Source organism: Saimiri boliviensis, chromosome 12 (genome assembly GCF_048565385.1).
Source record: "Saimiri boliviensis isolate mSaiBol1 chromosome 12, mSaiBol1.pri, whole genome shotgun sequence".
Classification (NCBI taxonomy): Eukaryota; Metazoa; Chordata; class Mammalia; order Primates; family Cebidae; genus Saimiri; species Saimiri boliviensis.
In genome coordinates this window covers 80,118,813-80,137,854 of record NC_133460.1, presented here as the reverse complement: position 1 = coordinate 80,137,854, position 19,042 = coordinate 80,118,813, and the positions used below count along the sequence as shown (strand labels likewise).

Below are 19,042 nucleotides of genomic sequence, written 5' to 3'. Positions count from 1 at the left end.
CTTGGCTTAGGAAGGCAGACCTGGAAATGGATTGTTTGATTCTTGAATCCTGCTTTTTGGTACAGGTAAGTATGGTAATACCGACCTCATGGTCAGATATACAGTGATCACAGTCATTAGTCGGTTAATACAATAAACAAAGGATAACAAAGAATAGACCCAATACCCTTCCTAGGATACTTTTCCTTTTGTAACACAACAATTTACACAGTTTCATATATGCAGTTATCTGTTGGTGTGCAAGAGAGATTGGTCCAGGACCCCATGCATACCCAAATCTGAGCAGACTTAAGTCCTGCAGCAGGCCCCGCAGTACTCACATATAGGAAAAGTTGGCCATCCACATATGCAGGTGCCACATCCTACAAATGCTACATTTTTATCCAAGTTTGATTGAAAAAATCTACATATAATTGGACCCTTACAGCTCAAATGCATGTTACTCAAGGGTCAACTGTACATTAAAATTTAAAGAACAACTTAATGTACTGGGTGTGGTGGCTCACACCTGTAATCCCAGCACTTTGGGAGGCTGAGGTGGGTGGATCACCTGAGGTCAGAAGTTTGAGCCCATCCTGGCCAATATGGTGAGACCCCGTCTCTACTAAAAATACAAAAATTAGCCGGGCATGATGATGCATGCCTGTAGTCCAAGCTACTAGTGAGGCTGAGGCAAAAGGATCGCTTGAACCCGGGAGGCAGAGGTTGCAGTGAGCCAAGATCGTGCCACTGCACTCCAGCCTGGGCAGCAGAGTGAGACCATCATGGAGGTGGGGGTGGGGGGAACTTAATGAAAGTAGAGTTTTTGTTTATTTGGTTGGTTGGTTGGTTGGTTGGTTGGTTTTTGAAATTGTGTCTTGCTCTGTCACTTAGGTTGTAGTGCAGTGACACAATCTTGGTTCACTGCAACCTCTGCCTCCCAGGTTCAAGAGATTCTCATGCCTTGGCCTCCCAAATAGCTGGGATTACAGGTGCACACCAACAGACCTGGCTAATTTTTGCATTTTTAGTAGAGATGGGGTTTCACTGTGTTGTCCAGGCTGGTCTCAAACTCCTGACCTCAAGTGATCCGCCTGCCTCGTCCTTTCATAGTGCTGGGATTATAGGTGTGAGCCACCGTGCCTGGACTAAAGTAGTATTTTAAATTCCTTTTACGGATGAGTAAACTGAGGCTAACAAATTAAGGGACTTTCCAGTTTGCACAGCCCTGCCAAAGTTTGGATTCAAACTGAGTTCTTCTGACCCGGCTTTTTGTTTTTTCCCTGCAGCCACTAGGTACATATACAACTCAAGTCAAAATTGTGTGCCAGATGCCCACTGAGCCAGGGTCCTTCTAAGCCTGTAAAATAGGCAAATTGTGTGTCTGTATGTTTATATGTGTGTTTGTGTGAATATAAACACATAGATACTAGTTTATATATGTATAAATATATAAATGTGTAATAGATGCCAACCTATTTCCAGGTAGTCTGAGAGACAACATAAGTTTAAAAAAATATAGTTTCATTGAATTTTTGCTGTGAGCTTGATATTATATTGAATGTTTTAGTTTTTTTTTTTTTTTTTTAGATGGAGCTTTGCTCTTGCTGCCCAGGCTGGAGTGCAGTGGCACAATTTTGGCTCACCGTAACATCCACCTCCCAGGTTCAAGCGATTCTCCTGCCTCAGCCTCCTGTATAGCTGGGGTTACAGGCATGCACCACCACGCCTGGCTAATTTTTTCGTATTTTTTTAGAGACAGGGTTTCTCCATGTTGGTCAGGCTGGTCTCAAACTCCTGACCTTAGGTGATCCACCTGCCTTGGCCTCCCAAAGTGCTGGGATTACAGGCTTGAGCAACTGCACCTGGCCTTTTAGTGGTTTTATCTTGGTTTGAAGAAAACTCATTTCAGAAAGTTGTACTGTAATTTCAGAGGTTGGATATAGCTTTTATACCTGATATCTTCAAAAATAGGCAGTTTTAGTCAAAATTAGGGTAAAAATAAATGAGGATAGAGAAAAGGGACTTCCTAGCATGATATAATTCACTGGGTGAGTGAGTGGTGGGAGGCAAGGTCTTGCATTTAGTGCAGTGAGGTGCTGTGATCTGACATGGTCCATGGCCCCAGAGCCTGTGCTCAGGGATTATTGATTTTGGGCCTGTATATATGTGTTCCACCTCAGTTATTAAATAAATGCCACCGAGAAGAGAGGTTTTCTCAGAAAAGATGGTGTTTACAGTGTTTCATGTTACCTTCTTGGTAGGTTAGTATATATTCAGTTACAAGTTCAAAACTTCTTAAGGAAAATAAGCAATTCCTGAACAAGCCAGTATTATGAATTGAGGTATTTGAGTTATGTATTTGCAAAATACCCAAAGTCTTTTTACTGAAGGGAGCCTCTGTTCCCTCATTCCTGAGCATGGTATGGGCCTGTACTGCAGATGTCTGTATAATATATGATGTGGTAAATACATAGCCTTAGGGATTTTGTGGTTTAAAAGAAAAGTGGAGAGGGAACTGTGGATTGTCTGTAAGAGCGGAGACCTCTCCTGCCATATCAAACCCACCCTGCTTTCCCATTTTCAAGCTCCAACAGACTGCTTTTCAGCTTTTTAATGCATTTTTCCCCCCCAGCCACACACAGAAGTTCTTCGTTTCATTTACCTGTATTATGGACTATGGCCCAACTTTGATTCTTCTGAGAATCCAGACTGCTTTCATTCATGATCTCTCACTGGTAGATGTTGTATAGTGAGTGCTTCAGAAGAAAAGTGACTTCTGTGTCCTCAGCTTGCCTTTATTAATTTGAGGTTCTGTATTTATGATTTAAACAGAGCTAAGATGTCTTGCTTTTATCTCATAAATTTGGGAATTTGCCCTACTGTGAGTTATCTGGATTGTCTAAGGAGAAGGCTCCAAATGTACTGGATGCTACAATTAGACAGCTTTGTTTTTGTTCTGTAGACACAACCATATTTGGGAAACACAAATAGGCCAGTTTTTGCATTTAAGGCTTGTCTTGGTTAACAATGCGTGTTTTAGAAACTGTGTGTGCCCAGAGTTTTACATATAAAGGATTTGAGAAGGAGCTCAGGGCTCTGGAATGGCATGAAGTCGAGTTAGAAGCAGGGACTTGGCAATGAGCAGGCCTAGGGAGAAGTGGGGGTACTTTGTGTGTTGTCACCTGGCAGCCCCTGCTGACTATTTTAAGATGAAATGTTTTGGTGCGATTGCTTCTTTAGGAAATTTGGCTGAACAGTTGAGTCCGTTTATTGCCCCTTTGTCCTACTAAGGAACTTCATGGGAGTGGTTTGGCTTCATTAAACAAAAGCACTCACTGGTGATGAATGTTGGAATCCCACAAGTTGTTGGAAGATTGCATCACGTGGCTCTGCCGTATTCTAATGGACATGACTGTCAGTGGCATTTTTAGCTTGTCTCCTGGAATTTTTTCTTTCAAGTTCTGAATATTGCACAATCGCATATCAAATGTTGTGTAGGAGCTAAAAAAAAAAATTACTTATCATTAGAAAAGAAACGTATTATAGGCCAGGCGCGGTGGCTCACGCCTGTAATCCCAGCACTTTGGGAGGCCAGGGCAGGCGGATCACGAGGTCAAGAGATCGAGACCATCCTGGCCAACATGGTGAGACCCCGTCTCTACCAAAAATACAAAAAAATTAGCTGGGCGTGGTGGCACGTGCCTGTGGTCCCAGCTACTCGGGAGGCTGAGGCAGGAGAATTGCTTGAACCTGGGAGGGGGAGGTTGCGGTGAGCCGAGGTCACGCCACTGCACTCCAGCCTAGCACTTGGTGACAGAGTGAGACTCCGTCTCAAAAAAGAAAAGAAAAGAAAAGAAATGTATTATAATCATATTATAAACAGTTTGGAAAACAGAAAAAATGTTATCTATAATTCCATGCTGTCACAATCACTATTAGAGTTTAGACATATTTTCTTTTTAAGATATGCATGTACTTTTTCCTATTATATAATTATAATCACAGAGCTGGGCATGGTGGGTCATGCTTGTAATCCCCAGCACTTTGGGAGGCCAAGGCGAGTGGATCACCTGAGGTCAAAAGTTCAAGACCAGCCTGGCCAACATGGTGAAACCCTATCTCTACTAAAAATATAAAAACTAGCCAGGTGTGGTGGTGTACACCTGTCGTCCCAGCTACTTAGGAGGCTGAGGCAAGAGAATCACTTGAATCCGGAAGATGGAGGTCACAGTGAGCAGAAATCACACCACTGAACTCCAGCCTTATACCCTAGATATGTCACAAATGTCACACAGACTTATACCCTGCTCTAGTCACCTCATCTTATGAGAAATCTTTTCCAGTGTTGTATGGTCTATGTTAGTTAATCTCATAACTGTTGAACAGTCCCCCCCAGTGGATATGTGGTCAGGTAATTAACTCCTCTGTTATTGAACACCAGAGTGTTTCAAGGCTTTCACTATGATTAATAAAGCTATGGTAAACATCTCTGTATATATAGCATGATTGTCATTCAAGTTTCTTTCTTTCTTTAGACTAGATTCTCCTAAAGCACAAGGATATCCGGTACATAGCTCTTGGTGTGTATTGCTGAACATAATGGTAAAAATGTAGTGTCACTGGCTGTATAGGAGAAAGCCAGTGTCTTTGCATTTTCCCACATTATTAGTTTTTTTAAATTTTTGGACTAATGTAATAAGTAGAAAAGATGGTTAGTCACTATATATATATTTTTTAAGACAGAGTCTCACTCTTTTTGCCCAGGCTGGAGTGCAGTGGCATGATCTTGGCTCACTGCAACCTCTGCCTCCCGGGTTCAAGTGATTCTCCTGCCTCAGCCTCCTGAGTAGAGTAGCTGGGACTACAGGTGCCTGCCACCATGTCTGGCTAATTTTTGTATTTTTATTAGAGACAGGGTTTTGCCATGTCGGCCAGGCTGGTCTCGAACTCCTGACCTCAGATGATCTGGCCCACCTCAGCCTCCCAAACTGCTGGGATTACAGGTGTGAGCCACTGTGCCAGGACTTAATATATTTATTAACTAGTTGGGTTAAGTAAATGTTTCCTCATAGATTTGTTTATTATTTGCATTTTCTCTTCCGGGAATAATTTCTTCATGCCTCTAAAAATATTTTTTCTTGGCAATTAGTATGATGACATTAGATTAAGGATATTAACCCATCTGTTTTGTTTGCTGCAAGCCATGCATTTTAATATGTAGTCAATGTAATATATAATTACAAATTATCTCTTAAATTCTGTTTTTTGAAGCTGAAATAATATTGCATTTATAAGAGTTGAAACTGTTTGGGGGGCTGAATTTGCTTGTTGGGACAGAAGTCAAGATTTTATGTTTATTTAAAGGTTTCACTCAAGTATAAAAGGTAAAAAACATAAAATGATTACAGATTTATCGGTGGTGAATGTTCTAGCTCCAAATCTGCCCATTCTCTGACGTGGACTTGGAATGAGAGTTTGATAATGTTAGTGGAGTTTGGGCATGGGCTTTCTGAATTTTGTGATCATAAATAGGTCTTATTAAAATGAGTTCCTGGCTGGGTGCAGTGGCTTATACTAGTAATCCCAACACTTTGGGAGCCCGAGGGACGTGGATCACTTGAGGTCAGGAGTTCAAGACCAACCTGGCCAACATGGTGAAACCCGTCTCTTCTAAAAATACAAAAATTAGCCAGGCCAGGTAGCACACTCTTGTAATTCCAGCTACTCAGGAGACTAAGGCACGAGAATCACTTAAACCTGGAGCGGGGGCAGAGGTTGCAGTGAACCAAGATTGTGCTACTGCACTCCAGTCTGGATGAGAGAGTGAGACTCTGTCACAAAGAAAACAAGAGTTCCTCATCTTCATGACTTTTAATAGGGATCGAAACCAAAACTATTTCCAGCCAGTGTAACCACAGAAAAAATAATAATAAAGTAAAATAAAATAAAAACTAGATGGAAATAAAACCCTTTAGTTTTTGTTGGGTGAGTGCCTCTGGCTATTGGGATTGGCCTTAAATTTGGGAGAGATGAAGGAAAGGGCATTAGTGGGAAGCAACAAGATTAAAGTCTTGGAAACGGGGACTCTTGTCAGAATTCAGTAGGAATAGCAAGTATGGTAGATGCAGAGTTTCGGACTCATGGGAGGATGTGAGGGAGATGAGACTGGAAAAGTAACTGGGACGTGATCCTGCAGGGCCTTATGGCACTTTAAATTTGGACTTGAATTTTTAGATCCGTGTTTCCAAAAGTGTGACATTTGAGGTGATTTTAGAAGGCATGCCATTGAACATTTGAAAATTTTGGTATTTACTCATTCCTTGATTTTCTCTCTCTCATGCAGAATTTATTCCTTTTCCGTTTGCGCTCCCATGTCACTTAAGCCAGATTGTTAGCAGAAGGGTTATTCCATTGTATTATATTTAAATGGGCCAGATCTGCCACCCTACAACCCTGTGATGGCCTCAAAGACATCAATCCTGTCTAATCTGATCATGTTGGTCTCCCCTGGGCTAAGCACTTTCCTGGGTGCAGAGTAGGTACTAAAGAAATGTTTTTGAATGGTATCTTCAGGCCTGTGTTTTAGATGTAATATTCTTTCCCGGAAGCTTTGCTGCCTTTCCGTTGCCCTCATACTGCCGAGCCAACCCCTCTGAGTATATGGGAACCCTGTGGATTTTTTCCCCTATTGAAATTTGACCCAGGTTGAAGAAAGCTGGGGAGTATGTAGGTGGGTGCCAGCACAGTGGCTGGAGGGGGCTCATGGAACCTCCTTCAAACAATGTTGGAAAACCAGGAAACTGGGCTGGGTAACCTACATAGATGCTTCTGGTTCTAAAGTGAGCATGTCGTTGGAACGGAATAAAGACTAGCTTAGGGGCCCTCTGGTTCCCTAAACTTCTGAAGAACTGAAGAGGCCCTGTTCTAGAAGGATCCTTATGGCCCAGTGTAAATCAGTTCACAATGACACTTAGAAATCAAGACCAGAAAGTGTGGGGAGGAGGAAGGAGTTAACTGTCTTAAGTGCAGTGGAAAGATCAGTGTAGCCCCGACCACTGCAGAAACCGTCGGACTTGGCCATGCATGTGCACTGGAAACCTTTCTGAAGGCCATTTCAAATAATTGGTTAGAACGGAAACTGGGTTGGAGGGACTCCAGGAGGAAATGAGAGGATGTGGAGGATGGCCTTTCTGATGTGTTTTCCTATTGCTCCCTCTCCAGAAACATTGGTCTTTTCACAGAAACTTTGTGCTTGTTGTGTTCTGAGCTCCCAGCAGTGTCATGGGATTCTAGACTGAAGTTAATGTCAGGGTCAAGTTATCCTACTTTCTTCCCCTTGAAAGGAAGTATTGATGACTCAGTGTTTATCCTTTCTGGCTTTTCGAGGAGTCTTCTGCACCCTTTGCAATAATGTAGAGGCTGCATTTGAAGAGAAATAACATTAATAGAGATTGAGAAGAGAAGGAGCTATTGAAAAATTGGAGAAATGTGGCTCTGCTAGTGGATCAGCACAGTACAAAGAAATAAGGCCAAGCATTTATTCTGGGCTCTGTATGCTGTCTCTATTCTTTTTAAGCCATTGGAAGTAGCTGCACAAATATAAAATCAAGTCCCAGATTAGGTGTTTTTTTTTTTTTTTTTTTTTTTTTTTAATGACAGGGTCTCACTCTTGTTACCCAGGCTAGAGTGCAGTGACACCATCTTGTCTCACTGCAACCTCTGCCTCCTGTGTTCAAGCGCCCCTCCCACCTCAGCCTCCAGAGTTGCTAGGATTACAGGCATGCACCACCATGCCTGGCTAATTTTTCTATTTTTGGTGGAGACAGGATTTGCCATGTTGCCCGGGCTTGTCTTGAATTCTGAACCCAAGCAATCCACCTGCCTTGGCCTCCCAAGTGCTGGGATTACAGGTGTGAGCCACAATGCCCAGTCTCAGATTTTTCTTTTTTTTTTTTTTTTGAGACAGAGTCTTGTTCTGTCACCCAGGCTAGAGTATGGTGCGATCTCAGCTCACTGCAGCCTCAGTCTCCCAAGTTCAAGTGATTCTCCTGCCTTAGTTTCCAGAGTAGTTGAGACTACAGGTGTTCACCACCATGCCTGGCTAATTTTTATATTTTTAGTAGAGACAGGGTTTCACCATGTTGATCAGGCTGGCCTTGAGGTACTGGGACCTCAAGTGATCTGCCCACCTCGGCCTCCCAAAGTGCTGGGATTACAGCATTACAGCTGTGAGCCATTGTGCCTGGCCCCAGATTGGATTTAAAGCTAGGGCCTAACAAAATACCTTAGACTAGGAAAAAAAGAAAAGAAAAAAAATAACAGAGCTAGGGTATAACCTGCCTTTTGTTCAAGTGGGGAGCTGGCTTCCTTTTAAAGAGCCATAGTGGAGTTAAGGAGGCTGTTGTTTATCTTGATGGTAAGTCTCCGAAGTTAGGTTCTGAAGGTTAAACAGAGGCGAGGGAAAAGGCCATGACTGAGCACCTACTGCATGCCCAGTGCTGAGGATGATACAGTTTTTCCTTTCCAGATAATTTACAATCTATTGTTGGGGATGGGAGAGGTATGGAGGCAAAACACCATAGTGCATAGGAGAAGCTGGAGCATGCTGGCTAGGAGATTTCACCAAAGGCTCTTTGTTTTCCAAGAACCTTGCAGGACCTTGAATTCATTTTTATAGACATATTCAGTTTCTCCCTAGTATGTATATCCCTAAACTATCCATATAAAGACCTTGTTTCCTTCCCTGGTAAACAATCCATATTTAGTTGTTTTTCAGCTGGAAGCATGAGTGTAACTTTAGCTTTTTAGTAATTAATCATTTTGTGTCATCAAAACTTATCATAGAATCATAGGGTCATGGGATTGGCAAGGTGGGGAACAATGTGGAACCGTTAATTATCTGGATGATTTCTTAACAACTCTGGCCGCTTCACATCTTGTTCTTCTCATGGAATGTCTGTGTTGATGCTGTGGCACTTTGATCAAGTATGGCAGGTCCAAGCTGCTCAAAGCATGGACTGGCAGTTTGACCCTCGGCTGGCACATTCCAGCTGTGACACTGCTATAGGTTCCTACAACTCACTAAGGGAATTAACTGCACACTTGCAGTTATCTGATTTTGCCACTAGATGGTACACTGTTGGTCCTTTTGGCTTCTACCCAAAGATGCCTGGCTCATTTGGAGGGGACTTGTAAGAGACATTCCAAAGACGTACCATCATGTACTTAACCAAATCAGGCTCTTTACAGCTTAGTTTTTAAATAAACATTAAGTGTTAGAGGTTTTTATGTAAAATAAACTCTCAACTTCTACATCTGATTATAATGGCCCATATTATCTCTAAGTAAACAGCAGGGACTAGACTATGATTTTCAAAGCTTTCATGTTCTGGTCAAGCTCAGTTTGTGCAGTTCCATGGATGCATCGTCACTGTCCAGGCTCTGAGCACTTAAGTTTGTAGAGACACAACCACTGCCGAACCACTTGAGATTCAGATCTGGTCAGCCTCATGTCAAGGAGAGAGGAATGAAGATTCTCCTCTTCAGATGGAACCTTGGGGGCGTCTCCCTCCCATATTCTACTGGTCAAGGTTCTTGAGTGGCAGATAACCAGAAACCACCTCTGGTGAACTCAAACTGAAAAGGGGTTTTTTGGCAAGATCTTGGGTAGTTCACGGAGTTCATGGAAGGTTGGAGAACTGCACTCAGAACTGGGGCAGGAATTCCAGGAGGCTGAGCTGGCTGGGATCAGAGCCAGAATCAGGCCCTGGAATAGTCTGGATAGGACATTGCTGCTGTTGCTACCACACAGGGGGACTGGACCAGGGCGCTGTCCTTGGCACTGATGCCACTGCTGCAGTTCTTTTTCTTCAATCAGCCTGTTCATCCTGAGTACTTTTGATTTTGTTTTAAACTCTCCCTTGTTTGTTAGTATCAGCTGCTGCAGATTTAATCAGCAGAGTGAGAACACACAACAGAACCTGCTACTCAAAAAGTCCTCGTGTGAAGAGCTGGTACTCACCTGTGCATTGTCATTGTCACCTACTATTGTCATACTAGCTCTTAAAATATCAAAATAGTCCGATAACACCCAGGATCCATTCCCTTTCTACCCTCTCACCTTCCAGCCATGAAATGGTTAATAGCAGTCACAGGGAGGGGCCTCCCAGAGAGTGCTGCAGCTGGTGTCTGCTCCAGTTGGTAGACATTTGTGGCAAAATGATGGTTAACTATTTTGAATATTATCCCTGACCATGTCTATTTTAGGTCAGTTTGTAAGATGGGCTGACACTTAGTAGTTTCTATATTGAGAAATGTGAAATGTGCAAAGGGCTACCCACATATGACAGTGATTACTCATCACGTATGAGTTGAGGTATCCTTTTTGTTTGGTTCATAAGACATCTCCATGCTTTGTACTTGTTTTTTTAAATTAAGATGAATTAAACTAAGCTATACAAAGGGATTATGGAGTGTCATTACAATGAAATACAGCCATTAAAATGATTGATATGCTGAATATATAGAATCTGAGAAAAATGTTCATGAAACATTTAAAAATTGGAACACAGAGCTGTCCAGATATTATGTTTACAACAGTGTATATGCTATTTATGTATCTAAAGTCTAGGAACGACTTAAAAAATAATGAAAATAATTTGAGTTAAGGTAGCTTCACAGTTGAATCAGAAAGATTTCTTTAATAATGCTTTAAAAATTGAGGAAGGGCCAGGAGTGGTGGCTCACACCTGTAATCCCAGCACTTTCAGAGACTGAAGCAGGAGGGTTGCTTGAGGCCAGGAGTTGAGGCCAGCCTGGGCAATAGAGAGATACCATCTCTATCTGCAAAATAAAAATTTAAAAAATTAGCCAGGCGTGGTAGCACATGACTGTGGTCCCAGCTATTTGGGAGGCTGAGGTGGGAGGATCGCTTGAGCCCAGGAGGTTGAGTGAGGCTGCAGTGAGCTGTGAGCACACCAGTGCACTCCAGCCTGGGTGATAGCTCAATATCCTGTCTCAAAAAAAAAAAAAAAAAAAAAAAGAAAAGAAAAGAAAAGAAAAAAATTAAAGAATAAAACCTTAGCATAATATAATTGCTCATGAAAATTATTTATATGGTGGGGAAAATTATAAAAAAAATTATTTATAAAATAAAAACATTTGGATGGTATCACAGCAACCCTTTTGATCCTGGTAGGCAAACTAAGGTACCAAAAATTAGGATTGGAAAACATGAGGACATACAGATAACAGCAGGTGTGTGTTTCTCAATTGAAGGAACAGATGTTTCCACACCTTACAGAACTGTCTCGGGGGACAGCTCTTGAAGGTCATAGATAGTCTCAGATGTATTTGACAGTGACAGAGGCAAAGTTGCTGCTGATTTGGGCTGCAGGGACTGACTTAGAATGATTTCCTTTTCATTGGTAGTATTCTATTCTGTTAATTACAAGGACAGTAAGTAAAGCAACCATCCAGAAAGGAAACCAGTGTCCAACTTCAGCTTTTTTTTTCTTTTTTAAAGGAAGCCAAAGCATGTCTCTTTTTGCAGACCTTTATACTGTATCTTCACATCCCTATTATAGAATTTGTGAACCAGGGATTTCCTTTACATCATTGCTTCTCATACTTTAAAATGCAAAGGGAGCACCTGGGATTTTGTTAAAATGCCCATTCTGATTCAGTAGATACAGGATGGGGTCTGAGCTTCTGCATTTTCTTTCTTTCTTTTTTCTTTTTGTAGATGGAATCTTGCTTTGTCACCCAGGCTGGAGTACAGTGGCACATACAAAGTCAGCTCACTACAACCTCTGCCTCCCAGGTTCAAGCAATTCTTCTGCCTCAGCCTCCCAAGTAGTTGGGATTACAGGTGTACACCACCACACCCAATTGATTTTTGTATTTTAGTAGAGATAGAGTTTCACCATTTTGGCAAGGGTAGTCTTGAACTCCTGGCCTCAGGTGATCTGCCAGCCTCAGCCTTTCAAAGAGCTGGGATTACAGGCATGAGCCACCATGCCCGGCCATGTCTGCATTTTCATTAAGCCCCCAGCTAATGCCAATGCTGATGGCCTGTAGACCACACTTAAAATATCAAGGTTCTACATATCCTGAGGACTTGTTTTTCAGATTGTGTGACCTTCAGATATGTTCAGTAAGACCTTACTAGTCAAAGTATGTACAAGACTTGTAATTTGAAAACTATAAAACATTACCAAGAGAAAGTAAAGAATACCTGGATAAAGGGAGAGCTAGTCCATACTCATGAACTGGAAGGAGTTGAGGCCAGGAGTTGAGGCCAGCCTGGGCAACAGAGAAATACCGTCTCTATCTGCAAAATAAAACAGTATTAACTCAATATTGTTAAAATGTTACTTTTTCACAGATTGATCTATAAATTTAACATGATTCCAGTCAAAATCCCAACAGAATTTTTTTTTTTTGGCAGAAATTGATAAGGTAGTTTTAAACTTTATATGAAAATGCCAAGGACCTAAAATAGTCAAAATGATTTTGGAAAAAAAATACCAAGTTGGAAGACTCACTGTATTAGGCCATTCTTGCATAGCTATAAAGAAATACCTGAGACTGGGTCGTTCATAAAGAAATGAGATTTAATTGGCTCGTAGTTCTGCAAGCTAGCTGCATGGGAAGCATGGTGCTGGCATCTGCTTGGCTTCTGGGGAGCTTCAGGAAGTTTCCAATCATGGTGGAAGGTGAAGAGACGGGGCAGGTGTGTCACATGACAAGAGCATAAGCAAGGGTGGGGGAGGTGCCACACAACTTTAAATGACCACGTCTTGTGAGAACTCACGATTGCAAAGTAGCACCAGGCCATGAGGGATCCACCCCCATGATCCAGACACCTCCCACCAAGCCCACCTCCAACATCGGGGATTACATTTTAACATGAGATTTGGGCAGGGACAAATGTCCAAACTATATCACTCACCTTACCTGATTTCAAGACTATGTAAAACTGTAGTAATCAAGACAGTGTATTAGATAAAGACAGCTCACTGTAACAGAAAAGAGTCCAGAAGTTGACCCAGCCAGATCTAACCAGTTGCTTTTTGAAAGTGTTATGCTAAACGAGAGAAGCCAGACACAAAGGATTACTTGTACTATGATACCCATTATATAAAATCCTCGAAAAGGTAAAACAATAGTAATAGAAAACACATCATTCCTTAACAGAGAACTGAGATGGTACTTGGCTGCAGAGATACACGTGGAAACTTTTTGGGGTGATGGAAAAGCTGTATATTGTGATTGCAGTGGTGGTTATAGGATGTATACATTTGTCAAAACGCATCGAATTATACAACTAAAATGGATATATTTAGTTGTATGCAAACTATAACTCGGTAAAAGATCTTCTGGACATATATTAGGGCATTGTCGGTACAATTTAAGCGTTCTTCAATTTGAAACCCTACTAAATAAAGGGGTTATCCATTTGAACATCAGGTATTGGTTCCCACCTCCAGGTAGTAGAGCACAGTGCATAGGAACTTGGATCAGAAAGTCAGGCTGTCTGGGTTCCGGTATCAGCTCCTTCACTGCGGCAAGCACACAGCTTCACCTGTCTGTGTCTCGGTTTCCCCATCTGTGTGAACTAACATGATATTAGTGCTTACCTCATAGGGTTGTGAGGGTCAAATGCATTAATATATTTAAAGCATTGAGAACATTTCCTTGTGCATAGTAAGCTATAAATAAGCATTCAGTAGAATCATTAAGTTTTCAAATCGGTTTGTGTTGTGATTTTACCTCTTTCTTCTAAAATGTGTTTTTGCCCTTTACCCTCACTTTAAACCATGTGCACTTAAATAGTGTGGGGTTTTTAATAGAATTTTAGATCTGAAAGGGGTCTTAGATAACATCAGAACAAATATGGGCAACAATATTGAAACCAGTGAGGTTGGGTGATGTACCCAAGGTCACAATAGTATGTGGGTGACCATGAACTAGAAGCCTGGCCAGGTGACTCCTGGTTCAGCTCTGTTTTATCAAGGGTTACAGTGTTTGCATTTTTAATACTAACCATTGGGATTGATCGCGAACCTGCCATTCATCAATTGCATTGTGTGGTATTTGTTTTTCTACAGAGCAGTTCAGAGCCCCAGTTGCAGACGACTTGTCCTGCCACCACCATGAGCTCTGGTAAGTCATTTTAAACTCATCTTTCTCTTGTCATGTCTACCAAACTGGGCAGTTTACCCAGATTTCCCACGTACTCCAAAGGCCCCAGTGGCGTTTTTTTATTTTTTGCAACCTGGGCGAGTGCCAAAGCTTTGTCATAAGTTGTCATCATCACTATCATCACCTTCATGGTTAATGATTTTTTGAGTGCTTACTGCTGTTGCCAAAGAACTCTGCAATACACTTTACATGCACATGAGCCCTCTTTCTCTTTATTGAGATGTAACTGGCATACCATAAACCACAGATATTTTAAGTTTACAATTTGATAAAATTTGACATATGTATTCATCTCCTTGGCATTTCTTAATCTGAGTGACTGCAGCAAAAGTAAACAGATTGGCCATAATTGCTGCAGGATGTGAGCTAATCTAATGCTTCCTTCATCTGGGATAGTACAGCAGTTTGCTTCCTCTTTTGCTTTGCCTTTGGTAGTAAAAGTCAAGACCTAAAGAAATAATCAGTTTTGAGTACTTTTTGCTTTGAGCTGGGGTAGAAAACATGGGTTAGGGAAGACAGAGAGGGGAACAGATCCCTGCTCATCATGCAGCCAAGAGCTGTCAGCTTTCCAGCCCAAAATTGGAGCAGAGGAGTTTCCATCTGGAGATTAAGGCCCACCTAGGCTACTGAACATGCCCTGGAGCCTCCTGAGACCTATAGGTGGGGCAGGCTGTGGGGTGGGAGGATGACCCTGTCGATATCTTATTCAGGGTCTCTCAGTCCTGCAGTATTTTCTGAGTGTTGTCAGTGACCTCTGTGGATTAAAAATCACCCTTTTCCATTTATTTGCTAAGTTCTGAGTAGGACAATTTGTAGTTAAGACCTAGGAAGGCTCTGGGATGGAATAGCTCAGGCTCACACCCTGACCTCCTTGTTTACTGGTTGCATAGCCTTGGGCCTGTGATGGACCCTTCTGTGCATTTTCCTCTGCAAAAATGGACATAATAAAAAGCACCAGTTCATTGGGATTTAGTGAGGATTAAGTGAGGTGATGCTATTTATTTATTTATATATTTATTTATTTATTTATTTAGAGATGGAGTCTTGCTCTGTCACCCAGGCTGGAGTGTAGTGGCGTGGTCTTGGCTCACTGCAGTCTTTGCCTCCTGGGTTCAAGTGATTCTCCTGCCTCAGTCTCCTGAGTAGCTGAGATTACAGGCATGTGCCACTACATCCAGCTAATTTTTCTTTTATGTATTTTTAGTAGAGACAGGGTTTTACCATGTTGGCAAGGCTGGTCTCAAACTCCTGACCTCAGGTGATCCACCTGCAGATGTGAGGCACTGTGCCCGGCCTTAGGCAGTGCTTTTCAAGGGCTGAACTTCATGTCCAAGGAATGGCGAACGCTTCATCTTTGGATTCCTACCGTTACAAGCTCAGAGTTCCTCCCTGCAAAGCCAGGGACTTGGCTTCTCAGCAATTCCTTGAGTGTTTTTGCTGTGTGCGAAGAGGCTGTGCACCTTTTCCCCTTCCAGCGGGCTTGGTTCTGCCAGTAGCTCCTGCTTCATAACTGGTTTTGTGTTGTCTCCTTGGCTTTTTGCTTTTATTGTCATTTAAAACAGGCCATGGTGTTTTGCTTTATTTTGCTTTTAATTTTTTCTCTGTAGCCTAAAGCTACTTTCTCTTCTGGTGGTGGAACTGGCCTAACTTTGCATTACCATTCCTGGCATTAAGGGCCAGAGAAGGAGGAAGGGAGGGACCTGGAAGAAGGGTGTGGAAAAGCCCGGGAGACTTCTCCCCAGAATTGCTCTCTCAGGTCGGCGGCTGGAAGGAGGCATTGCCTAGGAAGAGTTCAGAAATTCTGGAGCCTTCGACCTGATGATCCCACTCTTGGGAATTTCTGTCTTAATTCCAAGGAAACAAAAACATCACCCACATGAAGCAGGGAGTGGTGGTGGGGAGGTATGAATAAGTACGTTATGTGTATTTACTTGATGGAATATTATGCCGCTATTAAAATAGTCATTAAGAGAAAAGTAGCTACATGGAAAATATTTGTTTTAATCACCGATGGAAAGAGCAGTGTAAAAATGGTGGATTCTCTTTATCCCAAGTTTGTACAGGGCTGGCAGTCACCAAGAGAAGTTCTTCACCTGTATGATCTTGTTACATTCTCCTGGAAAACCCTCACAGGCGGGGCGCAGTTTGCCACCCTCATTACACAAATGGAAAAACTGAGGCCCTGAGGGGTTAATAATATGGCTGGGATCACTCAGCTAGTATGTAGTGTTGTTGAATCAAACTCAGGAAGTTGGACACCAACATTGTGCTGCAGAGGTTTGAGTTTCAGGAGATGGAGTTTACTTTTCTAAAATTTCTTCAAGTTTGGTTGTTACATTTAATTAAAAGAAAGGAAGAACATGGGGCTGGGCCTGCTGGTAGCTCAGAGGCTGCGCCACACTAGCCTGGGGAGGCCTGGAGCAAGGCCACAGTCACAGAAGGAACTAGAGCAGGTACGTGGATTTCTGGCCTTCTCACCAGCACCCTCCTTCCACACATCTAGCTCAAGGGAGATATCTGGGAGAATTGGCCTTCACCTGTAGGTGGATGTGGGGAATTAACAGGACACAGTCTGGGGGCCAGCATGAGGGCATCGAGGCACCAGGTGGGGCAGTGATCCAGCTCGTGTCTGGCCACAGGCAGCATCCAGACCAACCTGTCGGTGTGGTGTCCAGCAGGCATCCACCCTTTGGGGATGCTGATTGTTAAGAGCTTAGGTTGAGTCTCAGCCTAATGAATTACAGGGGTGTTAGACTAAGCTTCAGTCCCAGCATTTAGAGATATAGAATATATATATCTATATGTGTACATCAGGAAACCCAAATGTTTATCCCATTTGGGTAGTAAGAAGATGAGCTGTGATATGGGCAGACCAAAGTTCAGATTTCAGCCTAGTGATTTTGGGCAGGCCTGGAATCTTCTCTGCCTCAATTTTCTTATCTATAAAATAGGCATTTCTAAATCCTAGTTCTCGATGTCTGAGTCTTAAGGATAAAATGAGATGCTAATCATGGAATGATAAGCATGGATCCTCAGATCTAGGCAAGTCAGTGTTTAAAAACCCAAATATGATTATGTTTGTAGCGTGGTTAACTCTGGGCTTGAAGGGGTTTCCTCCAACACACATCTCCCAGGGTGACATGGCCTGCCCGCCTGCCTTTCTTGGCCTGCCTCCATCTATTTTGGGATGGGGACTTGGGTGGGGCTTAGGTTGCAGGTGAACAGGGAAGGCCTCAGTTTCTGTAACTGAGCAGAACTCAGGAAACTCTCAGCCAACACAGAAGACATGAAATCTGAGGAGAGCCTCAAGGGTGCATGGAATTTCCATCAGGTAAGAAGGGAGGAGGAAACATTCTTGGCAGAGGGTTTCATAGGAACCAGGGCCTAGAGGTCTGAAAGTATCTGACAGGGCAGGACCCCTCTGCTTCCTCCTGACTCCAACCCCAGCACCTGGTGCCATGTAGGACTCAGTAAGCGCTGGGGCAGCATACTCACAAACCTCATGCTCTCTTTCTTTCTTGCAGAATGTGATGGTGGTTCGAAAGCTGTGGTGAATGGCTTGGCACCCAGCAGTAATGGGCAAGACAAAGGTAAGGTTCTTAGGGAGACGTCTGGATCAGTACTGGAAAGTATTTCTTTTTTTTTTGAGACGGGGTTTTGCTTTGTCTCCCAGGCTGGAGTGCAGTGGCACAATCCTGGCTCACTGCCACCTCTGCCTCCTGGGTCAAGCAATTCTCCGGCCTCAGCCTCTCAAGTAGCTGGGATTACAGGCACCTGCCACCATGCCCGGCTAATTTTTGTATTTTTAGTAGATACACGGTTTTACCATCTTGGCCAGGCTGGTCTTGAACTCCTGACTTGGTGATCCACCTGCCTTGGCCTCCCAAAGTGCTGGGATTACAGGCATGAGCCACCATGCCCGGCCTGTACTGCAAAGCATTTCTAAAGTTGTGGACTATTGCAGGCTGGGGCCATCCCATCTGCTTGGTGTGAACATCACTGGTCTAACCAAGACATAAACTGGAGACCTGTTCCCCACACTGATTTTCTGAGACTCGGAACCTGTTCTTGTATTTCAGGAGTCTGAGACTGCCATTTTCCCACTGTGAGGTATTAAAAACTTTCCCTAGCTCACAAGGTTGCTGTGAATAACTGATCAGATACATGGACCAAGGCATGCTTCATGTCTGGTTCAGATGGCATTTATCAGCCTGAAATACCATTGCTCAGCCTTTCACCTTCACCTATACATAATAAACAGTGATGTGTTCACAGTCCTGACCCTAAGGCAAGAGCCTAAATCATTAAAATAAATTATTTCATTGGCATTAATTTTATGCACATCCTCTCATAGTTTCAGTTTTTTAAAATTTTAGGAGAAAAGATTTAAATGTGAAATGAATGATGGATGTGATGAACTTTGAGGTACTCCTTGGCCTGGAGACTTTCATCCTGACCTCAGTGTGGCTGCACAGATAGCCTGGCGACAGGTCCCATGGTGCCACTTTTACTGTGTGGTGTGATGGACACTCCAGCTGGAGTGACAAGGCATGGGTTCAAGTCTCAGCTCTGCCGCTCATGAACAGGACACTTGAGAGATCCTTTATCTTTGTGGATGTGGGTTCCCTTATCTACCAGATGAGGGAATTTTATGATCTGCTGTATTTATTTCTGCCTCAAATTCAGAATTGGAATGACCACTCAGCCAACTATATCTTACGGTATACAAGAGGAAGGGTGAGAATCCTGGCATTGGGCATTTAAGTCAAGATGCATTTCTCAAAGAATAATTTCAAACAATTTGGCCTTTTGACCTTTGTAATTTCCATCTGGATCAGCAAAGTGTTCTTTTTAA

The 19,042-nt window shown here is 42.8% G+C and overlaps 1 protein-coding gene across 50 annotated transcripts in view; it reads left to right on the top strand.

Moving 5' to 3' along the window:
• SORBS1 (sorbin and SH3 domain containing 1) overlaps positions 1 to 19,042 on the top strand; it is a 254,213-nt gene that overhangs the window by 108,011 nt on the left and 127,160 nt on the right. For all 50 annotated transcript variants that reach the window (XM_074382623.1, XM_074382621.1, XM_074382622.1 and 47 more), the window contains 2 exons: positions 14,094 to 14,148; positions 17,712 to 17,777. In XM_074382623.1, the coding sequence (XP_074238724.1) occupies positions 14,139 to 14,148; positions 17,712 to 17,777 (76 nt within the window). In that variant the 5' untranslated portion in view covers positions 14,094 to 14,138. The remainder of the gene's footprint in view (positions 1 to 14,093; positions 14,149 to 17,711; positions 17,778 to 19,042) is intronic.